The 25900-nt window shown below is 40.6% G+C and overlaps 2 protein-coding genes across 2 annotated transcripts; one reads left to right on the top strand and one right to left on the bottom strand.

Annotated features, from left to right (window-relative positions):
* Nucleotides 1–16060: 16060 nt before the first annotated feature.
* On the bottom strand, nt 16061–19068 carry LOC129770381 (WD repeat-containing protein 37). Its single transcript, XM_055773201.1, has 3 exons — nt 18342–19068; nt 17418–18279; nt 16061–17355 (listed from the first exon to the last, which is right to left on the bottom strand). Exons 1-3 carry the CDS (start codon nt 18652–18654, stop codon nt 16980–16982), a joined length of 1551 nt encoding a protein of 516 aa, XP_055629176.1. The 5' UTR covers nt 18655–19068; the 3' UTR covers nt 16061–16979.
* A 4055-nt stretch (nt 19069–23123) lies between these two features.
* LOC129762214 (nicastrin) lies at nt 23124–25822 on the top strand. The gene is made up of 3 exons (XM_055760268.1): nt 23124–23368; nt 23425–25459; nt 25525–25822. Exons 1-3 carry the CDS (start codon nt 23308–23310, stop codon nt 25547–25549), a joined length of 2121 nt encoding a protein of 706 aa, XP_055616243.1. The 5' UTR covers nt 23124–23307; the 3' UTR covers nt 25550–25822.
* Nucleotides 25823–25900: the final 78 nt, after the last annotated feature.

Here is a 25900-nt window from a genome sequence, read left to right as displayed (position 1 = left end):
TTCGAGCCAATATTAATGCTAAAGTGTAAACAAACAACCGTGTGCTTCCATCGAAAATGGAAGATTTAAAGGAGTTTTTTTTTTGCCCAAATCGAATGGAAAATTCTCCAAGTTAATACAATGGAGTGTAGATATTTCTTTCAAAACTCCACGTTTCAATAATACGGTGATTTGAATCGGATCGAGTAGTCCAATATCGAATTGATCATTCGTTCAATACATAACCAACGTTCCATAGAGAAAGAACTGGAAAGCATGTTCTGAGACCACTGTTGACGATTTCTGGCTATTATTTTCATTTTCGGCCCTTATTTTGTCATGGAGACTTGTTGACAGGGTCCTCGGGTCCTGCTTGCATAGCTAATAAATTTTTTTTTACATATTCAAGAATGATCTGTCACAGTGGTCACCAAAAACTTGATTCTTTCCACGTGATCTTGTTCAAAACGCACGGGTAACGGGCAGGGTTACCATATCTACAGAATAATCTATATTTATACAGATTTTTCAGACTTTTTAAAACCAAGAATCTGTAGATACATCTGGTTTTCATACAGATTTACAGATTTTTCAAAATTACGATACAACGTTAGTTATGGCCAAATTGCATTGTAAATTATGGTCCAAATTGCTTACGCATTTGTTCTACAATGATAAGTTTGTCCGATTGGAGTTAATTTCTTCGATTGGAAGTAATTTTGACGACATTGACATAAATGTATCGCTATTTAGTAAATAATAATGGATTTTCAGGAGGAAAATGAAAATGAATCGTCAAATTGTGGTTGTAAAATTAGATTAAAGATTGTCCGATTTGAGCTGAAAAAATAAAATAAAACGCCCTCTCTGGCCGTAGACGAATGCAATGGTAAGAAAAACTATTTTTTTTGAAAATTATGGAGAAAAATAGAAAAATTCGGAAAAATATTTTTTACGGTAGTAAACAGTTTGAAACTGCGTTCGAGCTTGGTAATCTGATAATCATCGCGAATTATAGATTGAATTCTATTTTCTATTATAGAATATTTAAACTTCAACGTTCATTCGACTCTAGCAGTGACAAATGCCAATGCTAAAAGATTGATCAATAAATTGTTCTAGGATTGAAGCCACGAACTTTCCTTTCTGAAAGATCGAGAAAGCTCGAAAGTACTCATATCAAAATCAATTTTGGGCTGGAAAAAGTTCGCCGGGTCAGCTAGTTGAACTTATAAATTTAACTCTGCGGTCATTTTGAATTTCGACATGAATGTCGTATTGGTCGCAATTATTTTTACTTGGAGAAACCGTGATGTATAGCTGTGTGAGATTTTAAAAGATGAACAAGACTTCTGATAAGTATTTACCAAGCAGGGGAAGTGGGGGCATAGTGGTTACCCTAAGGAATATGCCCATTTCCAGCGTCCACATACCGATTCAATCCCCGTTTCTCGTAGAATATTATAGTTCAACTCACTGTTCATCATGATAGCAAACGGTTTTCACTATAAAAATTCAAAATAGTACACTTTTCATCATTAGAAAAAAAGGTGAAAAATCTAACTTTTTTTTCGCTTGGAGGTAAAGTGGTAACCTAGTGGGGGCAAAGTGGTCACCCGCCCATATCAAGCTAAATGGGATAGATTTATGCGTTTTTTTTTGTCCAAATTTGTTCAAATCATATTTGTTATAGTAGGTACATGAATGAAATAAGCTTGGCCTGTTCAAATAGAGTCTCAATTTAAATTTTCTCTTGCATACAAAAGCGTGGTAAGAAACACATAACGTTCCGCATAATGAGGCTTGATTTAGTTGGAATGGCATATTTATCCATATCAAAGCCACAAAAGGATCTTCTTCAAGAGCAGAATGTGATGAGGTATATCAGCTTTAGTAAACAGAACATTGTAAGTTGTTATTCACCTATGGCCACTTTGTCCCCAAACATGAAAATAATTTCTATGCTAATTATTCGCTGAGATAAAACAAAATATCTGTTCAACTCTCCTAGAATATGTAAACAGTCGTCCAAACTGATGATTTGTCCAACATATCAGATTGAATAAACTAAATTTTAACGAGAAATTCCTTAGATACCATGGGCACAGAACTACGGTCGAATGGCAGTCGAGAGAGTAATTTCTGTTTTTATTTGTATTTTGACATGCGACAGCTCTACTAAAGTACAGGGTGACTCAAAAGTCATGAAATTCTTCAAACATAAGGTTACTATCAATACGGCATCTATAGTCAATACAGGTAAACTTCGATATAACGTACATTTCACTTTCAAAATTGTGCGTTGTATCGAATTGTACGTTATATCGAAGCATAATAAAGTACTCACAAACGTAGTCTATAATACATTATTGTGTTGCTGTTTTAGTAAAGTTAATGAATAACTTCAATCAGAAGACGAAGCCAGCCTTTCTCATGATGTTTCCCTTCGTACTGTTGATTAAAGCTTGATTCATTTAGAATCCGGAATCACAAAACCAGCTGTATTTCGGAATTGATTGAAGTCACAAAACTTGTTTTAGCATCACAATACGGATAATTCATTGTTCTATCAGAAAAAAAGTATTGAAAAAAATTTTCCTTCACACTTTGAAAATGTGTACGTTATATCGAGGTAAAATGTACGTTATAACGAGGGTACGTTATATCAAAGTTTCCCTGTAGTTATACAGGTCGGACTCGATTATCCGGAGACTCGATTATCCGGGATTCGATTATCCGGAATTTTAGACTCGATTATCCGGAGACTCGATTATCCGGGATTCGATTATCCGGAGTATTTTATTTCTGATTTTCGGAAATTTTGAATAATTTGTATAATCATTCTATATTGAATAGCTAGTATGGGTATCAAAAGAAAGGGCTTGATTAGTAGTATGCAGTTTTTTTATGAAAAATGCAAATCCAAGATGGCGGCCACTACAAAATGGCGGATTACATATTTTCTCAGAACCCCATCAATATGGGTATCAAACGAAAGTGCTTGACTAGTAGAACACTGTTCTTTATGAAAAATGCAAATCCAAGATGGCGGCCAATACAAAATGGCGGATTGCACATTTTTTCAGAACTCCATCAATATGGATATCAAATGAAATGGCTTGCCTAGTAGAGCACAGTTATTTATGAAAAATGCAAATCCAAGATGGCGGCCACTACAAAATGGCGGATTTCATATTTTCTCAGAACCCATCAATATGGGTATCAAATGAAAGGGCTTGACTAGTAGAATACAGTTATTTATGAAAAATGCAAATCCAAAATGGCCGCCACCGTAAGATGGCGCCATATACATTTTTTTCACAGCCCCATCAATATGGGTATCAAATTAAAGGGCTTGACTAGTAGAATACAGTTATTTATGAAAAATGCAAATCTAAGATGGCGGCTACTACAAAATGGCGGATTACCTATTTTCTTAGAACCCCATCAATATGTGTATCAAATGAAAAGGCTTGACTAGTAGAACACAGTTATTTATGAAAAATGCCCAAAAATGTATCAAAAGAAAGTTCTCGACTAGTAGAACATAGCAGATAACTGTGATTTTCTGAGAAAAACTCAGATAAAAAGATTTTTTGAGACGAAAAACACAGATTTTATTATGGCAACCCTGGTAACGAGAACCCCCTTCGCGTAAATAATTCACGTCCGAGTTGAAAATATGAACGTTTAAGCGGAAGCTTCAATGGCTTGGATGTCAAATGTTGCCCCATCGTTTTCGTCAGTTTTACTACCTTCCACTAGCGGCCCAGTCCCATGTTTTCAAAAGCTCCCCGCATGATTATGGGAATAGCTTTCCTTCTGCAGTCGAACCGACTCTCGCAACTTTTTTCTTGACGCAGAACTATGTCTTTCAGGAAAAGGTGCCAAATCAGAATAAAGGTCACGTTTTTGTGAAATAAAGTTAATGTTAATAACTATTTTCACAGCGAATAAATTCTGATACTTTGCACACCAATGGAATCGGAAATTCTCTAAGATTCGTTTGATATGCTATACGTACAATCCACTAATGCCTAAACAGTTTAAATTAATGAAAACTGGAAGCATTTTCATTTTCCCATACATTTGTTCTGCCGATTTGTGTGCATTCCCAGACAGAGCTGTCTATAACGAGCATCTGATACATTCGTTCCTCCCCTTTTTCAACATATTTGTTTTAAATAAGTCATCCGCTATTTGAAGCCACACCACTTCTCGTTTGGTGGTCATCGAAGCAACATGGTTGCCGCAGAGCGTCGAGCGAGAGAGGAGGTTTTCTTGTCGGGTGAAGGAGGAGTATGGAATAGAGTTTCTTTCCACGTGGGCCCTTCTCAGGGCTAGAGGCGGAAACCAAAAATAAAAAAGAATGAAAACACAGATGCGAGTGAGCTAGCATAACACAACGAGCGGATATCATTCATGCCTAATGCTGATTTCACACACATTAACACACAGCTCGATACAAGAAGGGGAAGCCCTCTGTATCGAGGTGTGCTACGACAAAGAAGAGCAGCAGACGATAATTTTTTGTTCAAGTGCGGATATGGAAGAGTATCCAGAATTTTGGAATAAAGATATACAGTGCATTTATTTAGATAAACGTATATTTCATGAAAGTATGCTTTCGAATTCCAGCAGGGTAACCTTACTGTTGGATGTTGTAGGGTTCGATCACATCTCAAGCGGAATATAGAAGCAATAGGGTTCATAGTTTGTGATCGATATCTGAGTGGGAAGGAGAAAGTCTAATGCGAATTGAACCAAATAAACGAGAAGTGCTGATAGCTTTCGACTCTACTCGACTCTTTCGACTCTACTCGACTCTTTCGAGTCTACTGAAGTAATAAAAAATTAAATAGCTAAAAAGATATTACAAAAATTTCGATGCACTCTAAAATAATATCCGAAGTGATAAACAAGTGCATTGAATAATATAATTCCGTAGTTGTACGTCGAAAACTGCGGTCGTGTCCTAGATGCAACCAGTAACAATTTTTTTCTTTTCTTTTTTTCAATGTTTATTTTTTCCTCCTAACGCCTCTTTTTCTCGTTTCTTCAACTTTTTCCCTGCGTTCAATTCTTGCTCTTTCAGGTGTTGTTGTTCGCCCACGATTTTAAACTAAGTTTCCAACATAGCTATTCTTGCTGCAGAACTAACTCTAGAGCGATCCTTATCTGCTACAAGGAGCATTCATGAACAACTGTCAGTGATTTTTTTGACATGGAACTACGTCTTTTAGGAAGGGTGCCAAATCAGAAAACAGGTCACGTTTTCATGAAATAAAGTTAACGTTAATAACTATTTTCACTGTGAATGAATTCTCATGATTTGCCTACCAATCGAAATTCTCTAACATTTGTTTGATATTCTATACATTACAATTCGCTAATTTCTAAACGGTTTAAATTCATGAAAACTGGAAGAACTTCCTTTTTCCCAAACATTTGTTCTGCCGATTTGTGTGCTAACTCTACCCGTATTTCGAATGCTTATAACTCGAACATTTCTCAACAAATCGGAAAGATGTTTGCGTTGATTGATAGGAAATATTTCTACGCGTCTATCACAATTGAGGGGCTTAGAATGCAAGGGGTGTAAGTGACTTGATCGATTTCTCTTCATCAACTTTTTCTTTAGTTAATAACTCAACTGCAAAAACGTTCCAATTTAAGTTTGCTATTAAATCCGATAGATGAGGTTCTGACCTATTATCCACATTGTCAAATACAGCTGGGAATGTATTAGCAGCTAAGTTATGACCAAAAGAAAGAGTCGATGTAGAGAAATCGATCAAGTCACTTACACCCCTTTCATTCTAAGCCCCTTAATGAATAAAATGTTATTTTTCATGAGATGAACAATTGAATAACTGTAAAATGTCAAGCGTTGTCTAAACGCCATAACTGCCAATTTTGTATTGGCCCGATTTACGGTTTCCCCAACACAGACTTCAAAATCGATGTACCTGTGGAAATCCGCTTTGCAAATATACCTGCAAGTCGGCGGTATTTTTTTTCCCACCGAGCTGTGTTTCCCTAACACGGACTTCAAAATCAATGTGCCTGGGGGAATCCGCTTTGTCAATACATGCAGGTCGGGGGTATTTTTTGATGTTGGGTACTTTTGTACTCGTTTAGCGTTGTGCAAACCTGAACATGCTTCCCTAAAACGTACTCAGTACGTACTTCAGACACTAGAGGTGAATGAACTTTCGCGGTTTGAGAACAACGTGAACATGAGATGTGCAATAATTTCAGAGGGAAATGTGGAATACATCGATCGTTTGACAATTCTTCCGTTCACATATTTTGGTAGTCCTAGGCATATCAATCGTAAAAAGACGTTCATAAAATTTATTTGTAACAAAGAACATAATCTAATAAATTGTAACAAAGAACATAATAATTTGTAACAAAGAACATAATCTACCCAGAAAGAAAACCGAAACTTCCCAAGTTGGAATGAAAACTCGAATCGAACGTGCTGAGAATAGACCTAAGCAAGTACCTCCTGGTTTAAGCGGTTCTTCTACGCACCAGGGGTCCTCAGCACTTCCCGGAGCAGCACCCAACACGTCTGCTCCTTTTTCGCGGTCGAGGCAACAGCCACAATCTGGCTTGCTTGCGCTTTCTGACCTGGTGGACAACATTTTAAATGCTTTAAATATAAACGACCCTCTTAAAAGCATAGTATTATGTTTGCTTCCGATTGTGAGAACATTTTTGAAAGAAAAATGTGGTTTTTTGGCAGCGTTCATTTCCCTCGATGCCTGATTCAGGGCAAGAGGACAAGGATTTGACCACTGTAATACAGTGGAATTGCAGAAGCATCATTCCTAAACTAGATCAGTTTAAATTTTTAGTTCACAGCTCTAACTGTGACGTATTTTCTCTCTGTGAAACATGGCTTTCTTCAGCCGATGAGCTGAATTTCCACGATTTCAACATTATTCGCCTCGATCGAAATGACTCGTTTGGTGGCGTACTATTGGGGATTAAAAAATGTCACTCCTTCTATAGAGTCACTCTCCCATCGATGACAGGCATTGAAGTTGTTGCTTGCCAGACACAAATCAATGGCAAAGACCTCTGCATTGCTTCGATATATATCCCTCCCAGAACTACGGTAGGTCGCCATCAGTTCTTTGATACTATCGAGGCAATGCCGGAGCCGCGGTTAATCTTAGGTGATTTCAACTCCCATGGAACAGCATGGGGATCACTCTACGATGACAACCGAGCCACGTTGATTTATGATCTGTGCGACAACTTCAACATGACAGTTTTAAATACTGGGGAAGCAACCAGAATAGCCAACCCTCCTGCACGGGCAAGCATGCTAGACATATCTCTATGCTCTTCTTCGTTATCCCTGGATTGCATGTGGAAGGTAATCCAAGATCCCCACGGTAGTGATCACCTACCAATAATTTTATCGATCGCTAATGAATCAAGCTTTCGTGAGTCAGTCAATATTTCGTATGACCTCACGAAGAATATTGACTGGAGAACATTTGCGGAAATAATATCTGAAGCAATTGTTTCAATGCATGAACTTCCTCCACTCGAAGAGTATAACTTTATATCGAGTTTGATTTACGAAAGCGCACTTCAAGCTCAAAAGAAACGTGTACCGGCTACCACTTTCCGACGTCGTCCTCCATCACTTTGGTGGGACAGGGAGTGTTCAAAGGTCTACCTTGAAAAATCATCCGCTTTCAAAAAATTCAGGAAAACTGGATTAGTGGAATGGTTTCTAAAGTACCAAGCTCTAGAAGCCAAACTAAAAGGTTTGGTTAAAGCAAAAAAGCGTGGATATTGGCGGAAGTTCGTCAATGGTTTGTCAAGGGAGACCGCTATGAGCACTCTTTGGAATACGGCTAGGAAAATGCGTGGCTGGAACCATACAAACGAAAGTGAGGAATACTCTGACCGTTGGATTTTTAACTTTGCAAGGAAGGTTTGCCCCGACACCGTTCCTGCACAAAACGTCGTACGCGATTTTCCACTTCAAAGCGATTATGAGAACTTTTCGATGGTGGAATTCTCAATTGCCCTTCTCTCATGTAACAATTCAGCTCCGGGGTCGGACAAGATTAAATTCAACTTGTTGAAGAATCTTCCCGACTTGGCAAAACAGCGTTTGCTGAACTTGTTCAACAAGTTTCTGGAGCTGAATATTGTCCCGCATGACTGGAGACAAGTGAGAGTGATAGCCATACGGAAACCCAACAAGCCGGCTAGCGATCACAACTCGTATAGGCCGATTTCAATGTTATCCTGTATTCGTAAATTGTTAGAGAAAATGATTCTACTTCGTTTGGACAAGTGGGTCGAAACGAACAATTTACTGTCAAATACGCAGTTTGGCTTCCGCCGAGGTAAAGGGACAAATGATTGTCTCGCGCTGCTATCTTCTGAAATCCAAATCGCATTTGCTCGCAAAGAACAAATGGCTTCCGTTTTTCTCGATATCAAAGGGGCATTTGATTCAGTTTCCATGGAAATTCTCTCAGAGAAGCTTCATAATCGTGGACTTTCACCAATTCTCAATAATTTCCTGTACAATTTACTGTCAGAAAAGCACATGATTTTCTCTCATGGCAGCTCGAAATCTTCTCGTTACAGTTTTATGGGCCTACCACAAGGCTCCTGCCTAAGCCCCCTCTTGTACAGTTTTTACGTCAATGATATGGATGATTGTCTAACTAGAGACTGCACGTTGAGACAACTTGCAGACGATGGAGTTATTTCCATCACGGGTACTAATCCCGTCGTTCTGCAAAAGTCGTTGCAAGATACCCTGAACAATCTGTTCACGTGGGCCCTCAAGCTGGGTATCGAATTCTCTACGGAGAAAACTGAAATGGTCGTTTTTTCTAGGAAGCACGAACCCGCTCAATTCCAGCTTCACCTATCCGGCAAAACGATCCAACACTCTATGTTTTTCAAATACCTGGGTGTATATTTTGATTCTAAGTGTACCTGGGGGAGACACATTGCGTATTTGAAACAGAAATGCCAGCAAAGAATCAATTTTCTCCAAACAATTACCGGAACATGGTGGGGTGCCCATCCAGGAGACCTCATTCAGTTGTACAAAACAACGATATTATCAGTGTTAGAATATGGCAGTTTTTGCTTCCGATCAGCTGCCAGGATTCATATTCTCAAGCTGGAGAGAATACAATATCGTTGCTTGCGTATAGCCATGGGGTGTTTGCATTCGACACATACGACGAGTCTCGAAGTTTTGGCAGGAGTACCCCCGCTTACTCTTCGGTTCACAGAATTATCCTACAGATTTCTCATCCGTTGCAAGATCATGAATCCATTGGTGATTGATAACTTCGAAAATCTACTCCAACTGACTCCTCAGTCAAGTTTTATGTCTTTATACCATGAGTACCTTACCCACGACGTGCACCCTTCACCAGGCATCTCCAACCAAGTTTGCTTCCCATACTTCTGCAATTCCTCTGTCACTTTTGATCTGTCCATGCGACAAAAAATCCATGGAATCCCAGATCACCTACGCTCCGATTCTATTCCGCCGATATTTTCGGCAGAATATGGGAAAGTTAGATCTGATAAAATGTTCTTTACTGACGGTTCATTCATAAACGGGTCCACTGGCTTCGGCATCTTCAATGAAAATTCCAGTGCCTCTTTCAAACTCAAAGATCCTTGTTCCGTGTATGTCGCTGAACTGGGTGCGATATATTACGCATTAGGGATCATTGAAACATTGCCCATCGACCACTATTTTATTTTTTCAGACAGTCTCAGCTCAATAGAGGCAATCCGCTCAATGAAAGTTGATAAATGCTCATCTTATTTCCTAACAAGAATAAGACAACTATTGAGTGTTTTGGTCGAAAAATTATTCAAGATTACCTTAGCATGGGTTCCCTCTCATTGCTCGATACCGGGGAATGAGAAAGCGGACTCGCTAGCTAAGGTGGGCGCTTCAGAAGGCACACTTTTTGAAAGGCAATTTGCTTATAATGAATTTTTCCACATTCCTCGTCAGAATACGCTCGTAAGTTGGCAGCGCATGTGGAGTGAAGATGAGTTCGGTCGTTGGTTACACACGATTATCCCTAAGGTCTCGACGAGTGCATGGTTCAAGGGATTGAATGTAGGTCGTGATTTCATTCGCGTGATATCTCGGCTTATGTCCAATCACTACAACCTAAACGCGCATCTCTATCGCATTGGGCTCGCAGCAAACAATCTTTGTGATTGTGGCGATGGCTACCACGACATCGAGCATGTTGTCTGGTCGTGTATCCGGTTCCATGCTGCTCGCTCTCAGCTCTCTAGAGTACTGAGAGCACAAGGCAGACAATCGGATATCCCCGTCCGGGATGTCTTAGGTAGCCGTGATCCAGATCTTCTGCTTCATCTATACCTGTTCCTCAGAAACGACGATGTCAACGTTTAATGATGTTTCCTTCGTTGTGTCCCCGTTTCATATCCCTCCTATCCAAACGATAAACTTTTACTTAGTCGCGGCAATACATACACACACTCTTTACAGATACACGGGCCAAAGGTTGTGCAGTCCACTGATCATTCAACAAGAGCCAAAGGTTGTACCGCTCATGACAACTCTACACGAGCTGATGATTGCGCCGGCTAGTGACCATTCTATCCTGGATTCCTCGAGTCGAGAAAGACGCACCACGCTAGATATGGGGTACAGACTAGGGGGGCGTTGCTGATTAATGGTCAGCTGCATCCCAATAGCAGGTATCCCGTGTCGGGCACACGTACAGAGCATCGAAGACTGCAACATACCAATTATGAGAACACTTGTAATACTAACCTCGAGCCAACCGCGAGTAATCGGTTACATATTACTAACATAGTTGTAAGCAAACATTGTAGAAAAATTGAACTCCCGGCCCCGTTAGGCTGACGCCATATGAGCCTTAATAAAATATATATTTTGGATAAAAAAAAAAAAAAGAACATAATCTATTACAAAAAATTCGATGCATTCTAGAATAATATTCGAAGTGATAAACAAGTGAATTGCATAATGTAATTGCGTAGTTCTACGTCGAAAATATGCGGTCGTGTCCTAGATACAACCCCTTACAATTTTTTTTTTTTTGAAGAGGCAACACTTGTTACGGCTGCAATGACCTCGGCAGCGTGTAGAACGTGGTTTTTTTTCCAGAACAACTGTCAGTATTGCCCCTGCACTCGTTTATAGCGGATGAGTATGAGTATTTTTAAATCGTGTTGGTTTTCGCCTTCAAAGTTTTCGCTGTGTGTCGCGACGTCAAAAAATGAACAACGTTGTGCGATAAAATTTTGTCATCGCTTGGGCAAATCCGCGCCAAAAACGGTCGATATGATGAAAGAGGCTTGTGGTGAACTGTGTATGAGCTAAAGAACAATTTTGACGTGGGACTACGTCTAACCGGAGTATATGGGGGGTAAAATGAAAACCTAAACACATAACATGCAGGAAAAAATGAAAGATTCCAAAAGCTTATAACTCGAACATTTCTTACTGGATCGGAAAGATGTTTGCATCAATTGATAGGGAATATTTCTACGCTTCTATCGCAATTAATTGAATGTTATTTTTCGTGAGATAAACAATTGAATAACTGTAAAATGTTAAGCGTTATCTAAACGCCCTTACTGCCTCATTTTGATTGGCCCGATCTACGGTTTCCCTAACACAGCCATCAAAACCAAGCAGCCTCGGGGAAATCGGCATTGCAAATACGTGAAAGTATGGGGACTTTTGTTCTCACCGAAATATGTTCCCTAACACAGACTTCAAAACCAAGCAGCGTTGGAGAGATCGGCATTGCAAATACATGAAAGTCGGGGGTATTTTTGTTCCGACTGAAATGTGTTTCCCTAACACAGACTTTAGAACCAAGGTGTCTGAGTAAATTGGCATTACAAATTCATGCAAGTCGGGGCATTTTTGTTCCGACTGAAATGAGTTTGCCTAACACAGACTTCAAAACAAAGATGTCAGGGGAAATCGGCTATGTAAATAAATGCAAACTGCGAGTACTTTTGTACTCGCTTGCCTTTGTGCAAACTAGAATATGTTTCCTTAACACGGTCTTCCGGGGGTACTTCTGCACTCGTATGTTTTTTTTTTTGCACTCCGAAAAGTGTTTTCCTAACACGGATTACAAAAGCGGGTACGAATACCACGCTTTGGCTCGGTTATTCAAGCTTGCATTGAAGGATATGCCTTCATATCTTCTGCTCTCTGAATTACTACGTATACCATTTGATGATTAGGCAAGATGTTGATAACCAATAGCTGCGATGACGCCTATTGATTAAACAATATGCGCTCGACGTACATGTCAAAATCGAAACTGAGTGCCTGAAGTTCAACAAATCAAGCAAATTTGCGATTCGAGAAGTACATACACTTGAGAGATGCAAACATCAGAAGGAAACGTAAAATAAAAAAATCATTTGATAATTCTTCCGTTCACATATTTTGTCCTCGGCATCATACGAAATGTAAAAGGACTCACTAAATTTACTTGTAACGAAGAACATAATCTATCACAACGCATGAATTGACCTTATATATAATTATACAATCTTTTTACCCACAAAGCAAATATATTGAATTCAATTGAATTCGGGAATTGTTTCATTCAACCAAAAATTTAATTAATGCAAACAAATGATTGCTACGCTAAGGTAGTCCCACGTCAACCTTGCGGTTATATCATAGATGTAACCCACTCATTTTGACGTAGGACCGGAAGATATAGGGGGTGAAATGGAAATCTAGACACTGAACAAGTAGGAAAAAATGCAAGATTTGGAACGCTTATAACTCGAGCATTTCTCAATAGATCGCAAAGGTTTTTGCATCAATTGATAGAAAATATATCTACGCATCTATCATAACGAATAACATTTCATTTTTCTTGAGATAAATAATTGAATAATTGTGAAATATCAAGCATTGTCCAAATGCACTATGTGCCCATTTTTGATTGGTCCATTTTGTGCTCCTCAAAACGTACTGACCAAAACGGGCAACCAGAGCAGCAGCGAAATAGAATGAAGCACGATTGGGAAGGAAAAAGAAAAATATGAACGAAACATTGGTCGCAGTCTCACACATGCGTAATTCTCGAGCCAGCCAGTCAGCCTCAAAATCCCCGCTCCGCTGCCGTAACGATCATTCTCATTCAAACCGTACACCACATCGGTTCGCATCACAACACATCAACAAACCAACCCAAGCAGCCATGTCTGGACATGGCAAAGGAGGAAAAGTGAAGGGAAAGGCAAAATCCCGCTCGAACCGTGCTGATCTGGAGTTCCCCGCAAGGGTAGCTAGGCCGAGCGCGTTAGTACCAGTGCACCAGTCCACCTAGCCGGCGTTATATAGTTTCGGACGCCGAAGTGATCGAATTGGCTGGCAGAGCTGCTCGCGACGATAAGAAAACCCGCATTCGGAACAGAACACATTCGGTTCGGCGGACATCAAGACAACAGGCAGTTGCAGCGAGGGGCGAGTGGCAAACGCAATCGCAAAACGGCATCAGGTAGCAGAAGAAAAAAGCTTGTTCTTTATACAAACTGCTTTGGTGGCAAATCCAGAACAAGGCGGCATCGAGGGCGTTCGACATGGTTTTTTTCAAAACCACGAGTACTAAGTTTTGTAAATTGGAACCATTCCATAAAACAAGGCGCTTTTCAGGGCCATTAAACCTTCCAAAAACGAGTTTAGGAAATACAGTTCAATGCTTTCTAAAACAATATCCAAAATAATAATAAAACACAAATTGATTTTTTCATAATTTGTTTGCCAGGATATGATGAGTATGTGAATTTGGCAGTTGTTCTGAGCTTATTGATTTTCACCAATTCTTAAATTGCTTCTATATTGAAAGTACAGTAATTTACACTTATCTCGACATTTAGCTAATTGGACGGCCTTGCAATGCGACATATTTAGTTGGACATTTTTGTAAACATAGAGTTCGGGGTACAAATTATGACCCCACATTGAATGTCGACACTACCACTGTCATCGCAAATGTTCAATTACAGGTTAAAATTACCTCCAACCCAACACTGAGTGGTGGTAATGCGACGTGCCATTGAATGTAATTTGCTGTACAATATGTCACAAGCTGGATGGGAAGAAATTTTCCAACTGTTAAAGTTGTGGCGAGTGGAAAACGCAATCGCTAAACAGAAAGGTTTAGCCGAACAAGATGGGGATATCGAGTGATAACAAAACAATAAACTCTTTAGATTGAAGATAATTTTGTGATCCTGAAAAGGACCCTTTTTACCCTGCATGTGAATCCAACGAGCGAACAAATCGTAATGAATGTATTATTTTTTGTCATCGCTACCTTTTAACGCTCATTTGTTCGTCTCGTTGGACTGGCCCCTTTGGCTGAGTCTGCCGATTTGTCTCCTGTGAGCCTGTGAGCGTGTACTGCTAAAGTACAAAAGGCGCGGATCCGCTGAAAAATATATCATTCTCTTTCAAATCGTAAATCAGTGTGGTTGTATGGCATCGTTTCACATCACATCGCATCAACGGATTGGTGCCGGAGCACCAGTATACCTAATAGCGGTTATAGAATTTCGGCCGTCGGAGTGCTCGAGTTGGCTTGCAAAGCTGCTCACGACAATAAGAAAACCCGCCTACAGAACAGAGCACATTCGGTTCGGTGGCAACAACTAGTTTCAGCGAGTGGCAAACGCAATCGCAAAACGGCAGCAGGTAGAAGAAAGAAAAAGTTTGTTGATACAGACTGCTTTGGTGGCAAAACCAGCCACCGTAAAACACGGCGCTTTTCAGGTCCATTAAACCTTTCAAAGAAGATTTATGAAAAGTTTTTCACAATACCAATTCATTCTAAAGTGACATAATATGACATATCATATAAACTGATTTATTTTGTTTATGTTTGTTCTTGAACTTATTGGTGGTTGGGGTCTTTTAAATTGATCATTCAGTGTTTACAAACCCGAATTAAAAGTGGCTTCAAATTACAACACATTGTATAGTCCTACGTCACTCCGGTTATGTCCCCGACATTACCCACCCGTCTTTTTTTTCGATTGTGCTCAAGCTTCAAAAATGGTCGAGAATCGGGTGAACTGATTCTTCACGAACGAAGGTCCAGAACCTCCAGTACTGAGATCAATATCAACACAATATGGATTATTGTGCAAGAAGATAAGTCTATGAGTGTAGAACGAATATCCAAGATCATGAATATATCCGTAAGTTCGACAAACAACATCCTAGCGAACGAATTGAAGCTGAGACATGTGTGCGCAAAATGGATACTGCATTTCCTCATTACCGAACAGATGGAGAGACTTGTCAACGCGTGCAAATTATGGAGAGAAAATGCTGAAAGCGGATCCAAATTTTTAACAGTGATGCGAAAATTATGTTCACGTTGGATCCCACATAATTTGACAATCGCTCAAAAAAAGGCTCGTGTCGATTGGAATAAATGCTTTGAAAATTGGAAAATTGGCGCATTGGCGCAAAAGTGTTTCGATCATCGTGGCGAGTACTTTGAAAAACAATAAAAATATATTCGCAGCTTAACTATTTGTTTTTGTTCCTATTCCCGAAATATAAATAGTGACCCTCGTATCAACCAAACTCTAATCGATTACTCACAAGATATAAAATTTTCATCTGCTGTCGCACTGTATAGTGAAAAACGTCAGAAAACTCGAGCAAGTGTTCTGAATGTTAAATTTTCATTTCAAAAAAGTCATGAAACTTGCGCTGTCGACACCTCAAGACATATCGACGATTGTCACCTAGAAATCCCAGTTCATGTGACCATTACGGTGAGAGTTCATTCAAGTGAGAATTCTCACGGCATACGCCTGGTCGAATCGCCTGATATACGTGACAATTGTCATCTCACATCACACGCCGCGTAGAATCAGCCCGATTGTATAATAGGGCCCAGTTTTAAACAAGTGTGTAATTCCTTTCTTTGTAGGGAAATTTCTCTGATTCTATTCAGCTCATCAGCACTGATACTGCCACAAAATACCTCTGTTTTTTTCCATTCCTTGATTTTATTTGGTAGCGTGAAAATTGATTAAATATGCGTTGATAATTGATTGACAATTGTGTTTTGTTTGAAATATCAATTTGGATTGGATCACCTGCCGAATAGTAAACGCAGTTGACGCGGAAAAAGGAAATTCAACAGAAAATAATTTTCACTACATTTTGAGTGTCACTCAGACACAAATTCCACGCGCAAAGTTTGTTAGAGAATATAGAATTTCCGTTTGCCTAAAATCACTGTTGAGTATATTTCCTATACATTAACGCTTTAAAATGGTCAACATACCGAAGGAACAAGCCCTAAATGTGATTATATACGACACGTTCGTTTACTGATCTTACTGATGACAACAAAGTTCGATAGATGCAAAAAATCTCAGTCCCCTTTACAAATGTTCGTAAAAGACTCTCTAGATACGTTCCGTGGATAGCGATGTTTGTCGTTAAAATGGGTATTATAGGAATTACTAGGATGTTTGTGATGAGCGTTTTCCTTGGTGGCATAAAATTCAGCTTTTTTGACCGGTGAAGGCATTATATCCTGATACTGAATGCTGATTGATTGGACAGTTTGAAAAGTGACCGTTCCTTTACATACATCTGATACAGGAAAATACACACCATTTGTCTGCTTTGTTGCTTGAAAATGACACTGTCATGAAACGAAACCGTAAACTCATATCCTAGAATTATAACTAAAAAACACAGTTGAACCCGCTATCAGATCGTTTGAAGAAAATCCCCTAAACTGCCTTTAATAACACATTAACCTGAACGAATAAACTAACAAATATTTGTAAGAACCTATCCGACAATGAAGTAACAACGATTCTCTAATTCTCTATACACATATACATGGGTGATTGAAACAAACATCTAATATGAATTAGGGAATAATTTGCGTTAAGTGCCTTTAGTTATCCTTCGGGGGAAGGCAAACGGCCCAGCCAAGCACGCGTCGATCAAATCCCGACGAAAACAAATTGCAGGTCGAGCTGATATCCTCCGTCCAAGCCACGGATGAAACCATCCGACGGTGACCTTGCCGGCTTGTTCGGGGCAATCGAGCGATTCGCTGTCCGTTCAAATCAAACAGCCGAATGTGGCGATTATCGTGGGGAATAGCAATCACACCACTGGCCGAAACGGCAAGCCGATTCACCGCCGAATCCGTCCGGATGGTGGTCAAGGCAGAGCGCATATTTCGAAGCTCCCACACTTTAACTGAGCGATCATCTGAGCCGGATACCACTTTGTCATCGCGAGTGAAAACGGTCGATGTTACGCTTCTATAATGAAATGATCCAGTTCAGATACAATGTGCGAATCATATAGGATTTATGACGCTTACTCTGTGTGTCCCTGAAATACAGACACCGCCGGAATCGGGTCGCGGAAATCCCACAGCCTAAAAGTAGAATCTCGCGAAGCAGTGACCACTAACCGTTGGCTCTGATGTGCCGATGCATGTGTTAGTTCATCGTCATGTCCACAGAGTGGTTGCAATGGTTCCCGCGTTTCTACGTCCCACAGTATCGCGGTCCGATCCCACCCGGCTGTTATCAACTGATCTCCACCAGGGAGCCAATCGGCGGCCACTACAACCGACGTATGACCACCTGGACCGGAAAACTCACATATTGGAGTCCTCAGCACATCGATTCGCTCTTTTTCTTCGTATGGCTCTTCTTCGTCGTCTAATTCCTCCTCCGAAGAATGTCCTTTCCGTGCTGGTATTTCCCAATTCACTGCTGCTTGCCAGATATGTGCCGTTGCGTCACCACTCCCCGTCAGTACCAGATCTCGCGTGTGATGAAACTTTATCGAATTGACCGAGCCACTGTGACCCTGATACTGCAACAGACATCGTCCGGTGTCAATTCCCCAGATGCACGCGTTGTGATCGGCTGAAGCAGTGCCAACAATCGGTTGACCCGTTTTGGTGGTAACCTGCCACACGCCATCTTTGTGACCGCAAAATTCACGCACTAACGAGCTGACCACCGATTGCGCTTTAAAGCTGGACACAATTCTGCTGGTTTGGGCTCTGATTTTGTGACTAGCTTTTACTTTGCTTCCAGCACTACCCAACTTTGACTTGAAGCTCTTGTTAACCCCTCCGTCCACTTCATACGAATCCTGCAGGGGAAGTAAACGTTCTCCAGCCGTAAAATCCCGTGGAGTTCCTGCGACTGCCTCTAGCTTTTCGTGCACTGAAACGAGAGTAAACTATTGTAACTTGTGAGTACAAAAAATGCATTCAACGGCAATTTACGGCTCAAATTCTCCGCATGCAGTAATTCGAACTCTCGTTCAATCTGTGAAAACAGCTGATGCAGTCTGGCTCGAAACGGTTCCTCGTGGTTGCTTCCGGTAGCCGAGGGTGGTCCCATCATGTCATCCGCCAGGCTGGATAACTTCAGAGATTTCTTCGATGCAAGTTGTTTACTTCCGGTTCCTACAACCCCCGCAATGCTTGCGGCAGTGATTCCTCCTGGAGTTGAACCAACAGCGGACGCACAGGCACACCCCGCCGATGAAACTTGCTTCCCAACCGGTCCACTGGTTACTCCACTATCCAGTGGCATTTTGAACACCAATGACTCGTACTCGTACTGCCAGATGTTTTTTTCCCTCCTACCAATCTGTTGCGTCAACAATCAATATGGATGGGTGGTCTGCTTCACAAGGAACACAATATTATGCAAGCAGAATCTTCTCACACTCCGCTCGACTTTTTTTCCGCTCGTAGTTCTTCGAATTGACAAACAGAAATTTACTAATCACTCTGACCCCCTCTCAAGCGGTTCCCCTGGATCACTTCTCAAGCAGTTCGTTCATCCTGTTCTTTTTGCACATCGAATCAAATGTAAAAATCGCACAAGAATATTGTTTTGGAATGTCTACTCGAATCACACAAAGATTTTCATTCGCAATTTCTTCTGCTCTCAGCTCTGTTATGCCCTGAACAGAATTTGACGAATGAGGCAATTCCAGTGGTTTGACAGTTTTCCAATAAGAATAGAGGGGAAAGCAATGTGGAAAAAATGTATACAGGTTGGAATTCTGCTTCAGGTGTAAGCGGTACTGAACAAGATTTCTAATGAATACAGTATGTTACATTTAATTCGACATCTAGCTAATTTGATAGACCTATAATGCGACACGAATAATTTATTCACGAAAAATTTATTCAATCATGCAGAAGAAGACAAAGAGTCATCATGGATCATTTTTGAACATAAGTCTAAATAGCTAAGACCTACAAAAATATAAGCCTGAGTCAAATCAATCTATGACTACAAAATCCACAACAACAGCACTACACATGCTTGTGACAAAAATTGAAAAATCTCTCTTGTCAAAAGAAACCGCATTATGTGCGTTTCTTGACATCGAAGGTGCTTCTGATAATGCTTCTTATCTAGCAATGGCACAGGCAATGAGAAGAAGACACTTCGATAACTGTATAGTCGAATGGATCCATGACATGCTCACACACAGAAAAATCACCTCGGAGCTGGGCGGGTCGTCTAATTATGTGATTGTAACAAAGGGTTGCCCACAAGGAAGCGTTCTATCACCTCTCCTTTGGTCACTAGTAGTTGACGATCTTCTGACAAGTTTAGAGGCAAAAGGTTTTGAAATTGTGGGCTTCGCCGATGATCTAGTCATAATGATACGAGCAGAATGCAGATGGCCTTAAACCTTACACAAATTTGGTGTACCACCAAAAAGAAAAAACAGCATATGCAGTCTTTATATCTTGGGGGAGTGGAAATAAAATGCAGCGCTTCAGTGAAATATCTAGGTGTTATCCTAGATGCTAAACTCAACTGGAATGCGCACTTAGATGCAATAATCAGTAAGGCCAATACAGCCCTATGAGCATGTTCTAAAATGATAGGAAGAACATGGGGCCTTAAACCAAAAATGGTAATGTGGGTCCACACTGCCATTGTGCGGCCTAGGATAACCTATGCCTCATTAGTCTGGTGGCCAAAGACCAAGGAGACCGTAGCTACAAAAAAAGCTAAACAAACTCCAACGACTAGCATGCGTTGCAATTACTGGAGCAATGCGAAGCACACCCTCGAAGGCACTGGAGGCTATTCTTCACTTGCTACCTCTGAACCAACATGTTCAGCTAGAGGCTAAGAAAAGCGCTCTAAAGCTTAAACATTGGAAAAAAATACTAGACGGAGACAAAATTGGTCACTTGGGCATCCTGAATCTCTTACCCGTAGGACCATCCTCAGAGATGAACAGTGGTTGGATGGAACCTAGGACTAACTACGACATTCCATACAGTGTAATCGAACCTTCTCGTTCAATATGGGATGAAGGCGGTCCCAATGTTCGTAATGGTTCAATCATGTTCTACACTGATGGGTCAAAAATGGGAATCAGAATAGGTGCTGGAGTGTATGGTCCCAGAACAAAAATCTCTGTAGCTATGGGAAACTGGCCCATGGAAACAGTTTTTCAAGCAGAAATAGCTGCGATAATAGAATGCTCAAATGTCTGCCTTAAAAGAAAATATAGACATGCTAACATCTGCATATTCTCAGACAGTCAAGCGGCACTTAAAGCTCTAAATACTTTTAAATGCTCCTCAAAAATTGTCTGGGAAGGCATTCTCCTCTTACGGCAACTAAGTCGGATAAGTTCGGTACAACTGTACTGGATTCCTGGCCATTGTGGAATAGAGGAAAACGAGCGAGCAGATGAACTTGCCAGGAACGGCTCAAGCTCACCTTTCACTGGTCCAGAACCATTCTGTGGAATTTCTGACTGTGTGTTGAAAGGTGAGCTGAAGAACTGGGAAGACCGGGAAGTGTTAGCCAACTGGTTGGCGGTACAACTTAACCAGTCAAAAAAATTTATCACGCCGCGTATTAAAATTACTCAACAATTGCTGAGTCTTAATAAGAAAGACTTAGGCACAATCACAGGCCTTATAACAGGACACTGTCCGAGTAACTACCATCTCAAAAACATAGGTTTAGTGCAAGATGATATTTGTCGTTTTTGTAATACCGAAAGCGAAACCTCGGAACATTTGCTCTGTAATTGTGGAGCTCTAACTAGATGCAGACTTCAATACCTTGATAAGGCTATTCTGGAGCCCAAGGAAATTTGGTCTGCGTCGCCGATCAGGATTATAAAATTTATCAAACAGAGTATTCCTGATTGGCACCTATCTCGCTATAGCTTTCAGTCTACTTCTTCATCAATAAGCAGTAGGTAAGCTTGAAGTGGAGTATAAAAAAAATGGGATATACCACAATAGTTCAGAATAATGGACGCAGTGGTTCACATCCAACAAGGGAAGAAATTTTAAAAAATAACTACAAATATATATGGGGTTGGGGAAAAAGAAATGTCGCATTTCTGATGGAAATTTGACGCTTTATTTAACATACTTGAAATTATCCAATATAAGCCAAATACGCGCCGTTTTTGTTCGCAAACTAGTTGTCAAGTTGTCAAGTTGTCCAATCTTCAGCAAATGGTTCCAAACGGTTTTATGGTCTATACCCAGTTTCTGGCCAATCGAGCGAGTGCTCACATGCCAGTCTACATGGATGATTTCAACGATTTTATCGGTTTCCACGACGATTGGCCTACCAGTACGGGGTGTATCTTCGACAGCCACTACACCAGAACGAAATCGATCAAACCAACGCTGTGCTGTGCGAATCGTTCCAGTATCGGGTCCATAAACTAAACGAATTTTTTTGGCCACCTTCGTTGCAGTTTTACCTCGCAGGTAGTAGAAACGTAAAATATGGCGAATTCCTTGCTTGGTGGACTCCATCTTTGATGCGCTATAACTTGAGACTGAAAAGGACAATCACAACATTGTCAAAATGACACTTGTAGCACAGATTGTCGTCTTTAAATAGCCGTATAGTATGACCCGATTTTGAAAATTTGAAGAAAAATTCTTATTTTTCTAAAAAATTCAAACAAATTTAAAACAAAATCATCATTTTACTAGCTACGCCATCTGGTTGTAAATCTAACCTAGATTCATTAATTATTCATTCTGAGTTTTAATGTATTTTATTTCTATGTACCTGGGCGTCAGCTTATTCTAATGAAAAAATCTAGAACAAGTTATGCAAATAATGTTTTAAATTTCATTGAATTTCGAACACGAGAACTCTTCAATTTCAACAAACAGATAAAGAATAGTTAAATTATATTTATATGGATAATCTTAGAATTAAAATTCGAAAATGTTACATTGAATTTAGTTCTAGTTTAGCTAGTTAAATTCTAAAATTGAGTAAAAGGTGTACAACTGAATTCCGCTAAGGAAAACTCAAAAATCGATTATTATATTATACAGGAGTCTTTCCATTTGGTGGAAATTCTACGCCCACAGCGCGTAGCGCAAATTAGCAGGGATCAAGAAAACACTAAACGTAGATACGTATGTACGTAGGAATAAATTCATAATACAAAAACAAAACGGTGATGGTATATACCAAGTAAGTAGATCTTTCAACAAACTCAAACATGTGATCTTTCTGTCTTTGTTTGTTTTTGAGAGGCTTTAAACTTTGCAGTTCATTCGCCTCTAATCATCGATTTGCATTTACTAGTTGCGTGAACACACCCCAAATCGGACAAACCAACATCCTTTACCCTAGGTATATCGCCGACAAAATGCGGTCAACAAAATACCAGGGGTAAGACTAAAACGTCAAATCCCTCATATTGCCAGTGTACCCAATATTGCTGCGGTTTACTGATATTTTGGTTCAATCAATTACTGTTGTTTACAACTCGGTCCGGTTATATAGTCGAATAGTGGCTAACTTTAAACTCCATGTTAAATGTGAACACCTCCATATGAAACCGAAATATGAAAATCGCTCATGCAGTTAGAATAAAGCAGCGCATTTTTCGATTTCAATCCTCGTAAATGATATGTTGATAAACAAATGACGCCATATTGATTTTGATTTTGGGTAGCCTATATTCAATTGATGTCTAACCCCTGCAAAATACACACAGTGTACACGCGGCTGAACGCATCGCAACTGTCAAACTTTTAGCTAGCTTTCGTAGAGGTAAAAATGGAGAGCTGGTAGTAAACAATACGCTGTTCTCTAGCCGAATATAGTTATTTTTCCTTAATTTTTCACTACGCAAAAGTACTATAGTTATAGTTCTAGGGAATGCTAGCTGATTAGTTGTTGTAGCATTTTTAACCCCACAGTCGCGTAATGGAGACACAGGGTGTGTTGAGTGTTTTACTCTTTGTAGTACTGATAAGTCTAGACAATGGTGAGTCAGTGAATCTCATTTCCAGATGCATTCTCATAACAATTTTCACTTTTTAGCTGTTCACTCCCAAAGAATAAAAGATGATATGTATACGCCGATCAGTGGAGCGCATTGTTTTCGACGCATGAACGGAACGCACGTTACCGGTTGCAGCTCGAAGCTGGGTGGTTCCGTGGGCGTTTTGCACTTCATCACCGCGGCAGAGGATATCGATTTTATCATAGAGCACCATCCTGCTCCACCGTATGCTCCGGTCATTCCTCCGCATCTCTTCACGAGGGACAACATCATGAGGTTGCGAGACAGTGGGGGCGAACATGTGTCCGCAATAATACTGATCAACAATGCCACCGAATTGGATCAGTGCAGTCAGGAATCGAGATGCCCCAATCAGTTCAGCGGATTAATCGCTGGCGATGATGAGGAGGGCTGCAGTGTGGACCAGCCAGATAAAAGCTGGAATCCCTGGGGCACAGGTTTGCTTCTGGAGGACTTTCCTTTTCCCGTGTATTACGTAGCAGAACCGGAAGAGATCGGGAAACTGTTCGATTGCTTCGAGAAGTTCAATAACTATGATTTGAAGAATCAACACACGAGAAGTCTCTGTAGCATCCAGATAAACGCCTTTATGTCGGCCGCGGTTAATTCCAAAGTGTGCTTGGGACGGTCTACACTTTTCAATTCGCTGAGTCCGATGAAATTCTGCGACCCATTACAGGGGAAAAACGTTTTCGCAACTCTATTCCCCAGGGTTCACGTGCAGCCTGAGAATCGGAGAGTGGATCTGTCGGAGAGGATTATTCTTGTTTCGACTAGAATGGACACAACCACGATGTTCGATGGTATCGGACTCGGAGCGATGGATTCATTGGTACCGTTTACGATTCTAGTGTCAATATCTCATTTCTTGGCAAAGGTCCTACCGGAGCGAATCAGATCCTCCGATCCGAACGTGCTTTTTATGTTCTTCAATGGGGAATCGTACGATTACATTGGATCGCAGCGTTTCGTTTATGATCTACAGGAGGGAGCGTTTCCCACTAAAGGAGGAATGACAAATCCTGTAGCGCTGGAAAATATCGATTTAATGATCGATATTGGAACGATTGATGATTTAAATAATCTTCGAATTTATCATGCCTCAGATATAGCCGCGGTGCCACAGATATCCAAAATTATCGAACGAGTCAATCTTTCGAATCGGCTGAACATCAAAGCTGAAGCACCGATAAAGACTAGGAATTTGCCTCCAGTATCATCGCAATCGTTTCTACGATTCAATGCATCGTTTCCCTCGGTAATTGTTACATCTGCTCCCGCCAATCATTTCTACCATTCGATATATGATGATAACGAGAATCTCAAGTTCGTATACGGAAATCATTCCGGAGAGCAAGATTTCACCCAGTTGGAAAACATTGCGCAAAAGAACGAATTTTTCGCGGAAGACTCAGTTCAGATCCGCCTCCGTAACGTATCTTCACTCTTGGGCATGGTCATATATGAGTTGGTTACTGGAACACGTTACGACCCAAAGTTTGGCACTAACAGTGTCCTCATCGATGAATTTCTCTACTGCTTCCTGCACTCTGCAGATTGTCCGTTGTTTCACGCCGCTGCAAAACCGGATTCACCTAAACCTTTCCCGGCTCCACCGACGCGGTATATAAGTGTTCACTCTACTCTGCCTTCGGAGGCATCCGGATGGACTCATCGCATCCTAGGGCTACTTGTCGGCCAGAAAGTGAACACAAGTACAAAAACCGATTGCCAAGCATTACACCTGCCGTACAATTGGTACGCCGGCTATTACGGCCTGGGCGAGTGCCATTTGACCACCCAGAACTTTACCCAAGCTTTGTCGCCCGCGTTCCTGGATGACGATTATGATTTCGCCTCGACCCGGTACTCCACCTGGACCGAGTCGACGTGGCGAGAAATGTCGGCCCGCATTTTTTTGCGACCATCCATGTCGCACGAATCGTTCACCCTCTCGATTGGCTTCGTCGTGATGGTGATCTCTTTTGTGCTGGTCTTTCTCATCAACAGCCGTTCGGAGGTTCTGTTCAATCAGTGTGCATCCACGAAACCGTAAGTTTCGTACTAGAATTCTACCAGGTATTTACAATTGACTTTTTCAATATTCTCCATTTTAGGATAGCTTCACCCACGCAGTGTTGAGTCGATTAGTAATTTTCCATTTGAGACTGTGACTTGACCAAACGTCCCTACCCTTTCGTCCATCTAATAAACCGAAGCGAAGCTATTTTCGAGGACAATAGATTCCAATTGTTTTCTTTTTTGTTTTATCTAAACTCAATCATTGACAACTCTTCTTTTTAGCACTGATTTTACTACTCGATAAATAATTTATCTTCGAACATCTGATACTAGTTAGTAAGTATAGAAATGTGTAATAAATAAGTGACTAAAACCACACCTTACCATACGCCATATGATGTGCAGAGCTCGTGCAAATTTTGAAAAAGAGAAATTGCCTTCATTTATCTGGTTGCCCTACCCGTTAATCTG

The sequence above is a fragment of the Toxorhynchites rutilus genome, chromosome 1, assembly GCF_029784135.1.
Source record: "Toxorhynchites rutilus septentrionalis strain SRP chromosome 1, ASM2978413v1, whole genome shotgun sequence".
Classification (NCBI taxonomy): Eukaryota; Metazoa; Arthropoda; class Insecta; order Diptera; family Culicidae; genus Toxorhynchites; species Toxorhynchites rutilus.
The sequence above is the reverse complement of the archived record's forward strand: the minus strand, read 5'-3'. Positions and strand labels throughout refer to the sequence as shown.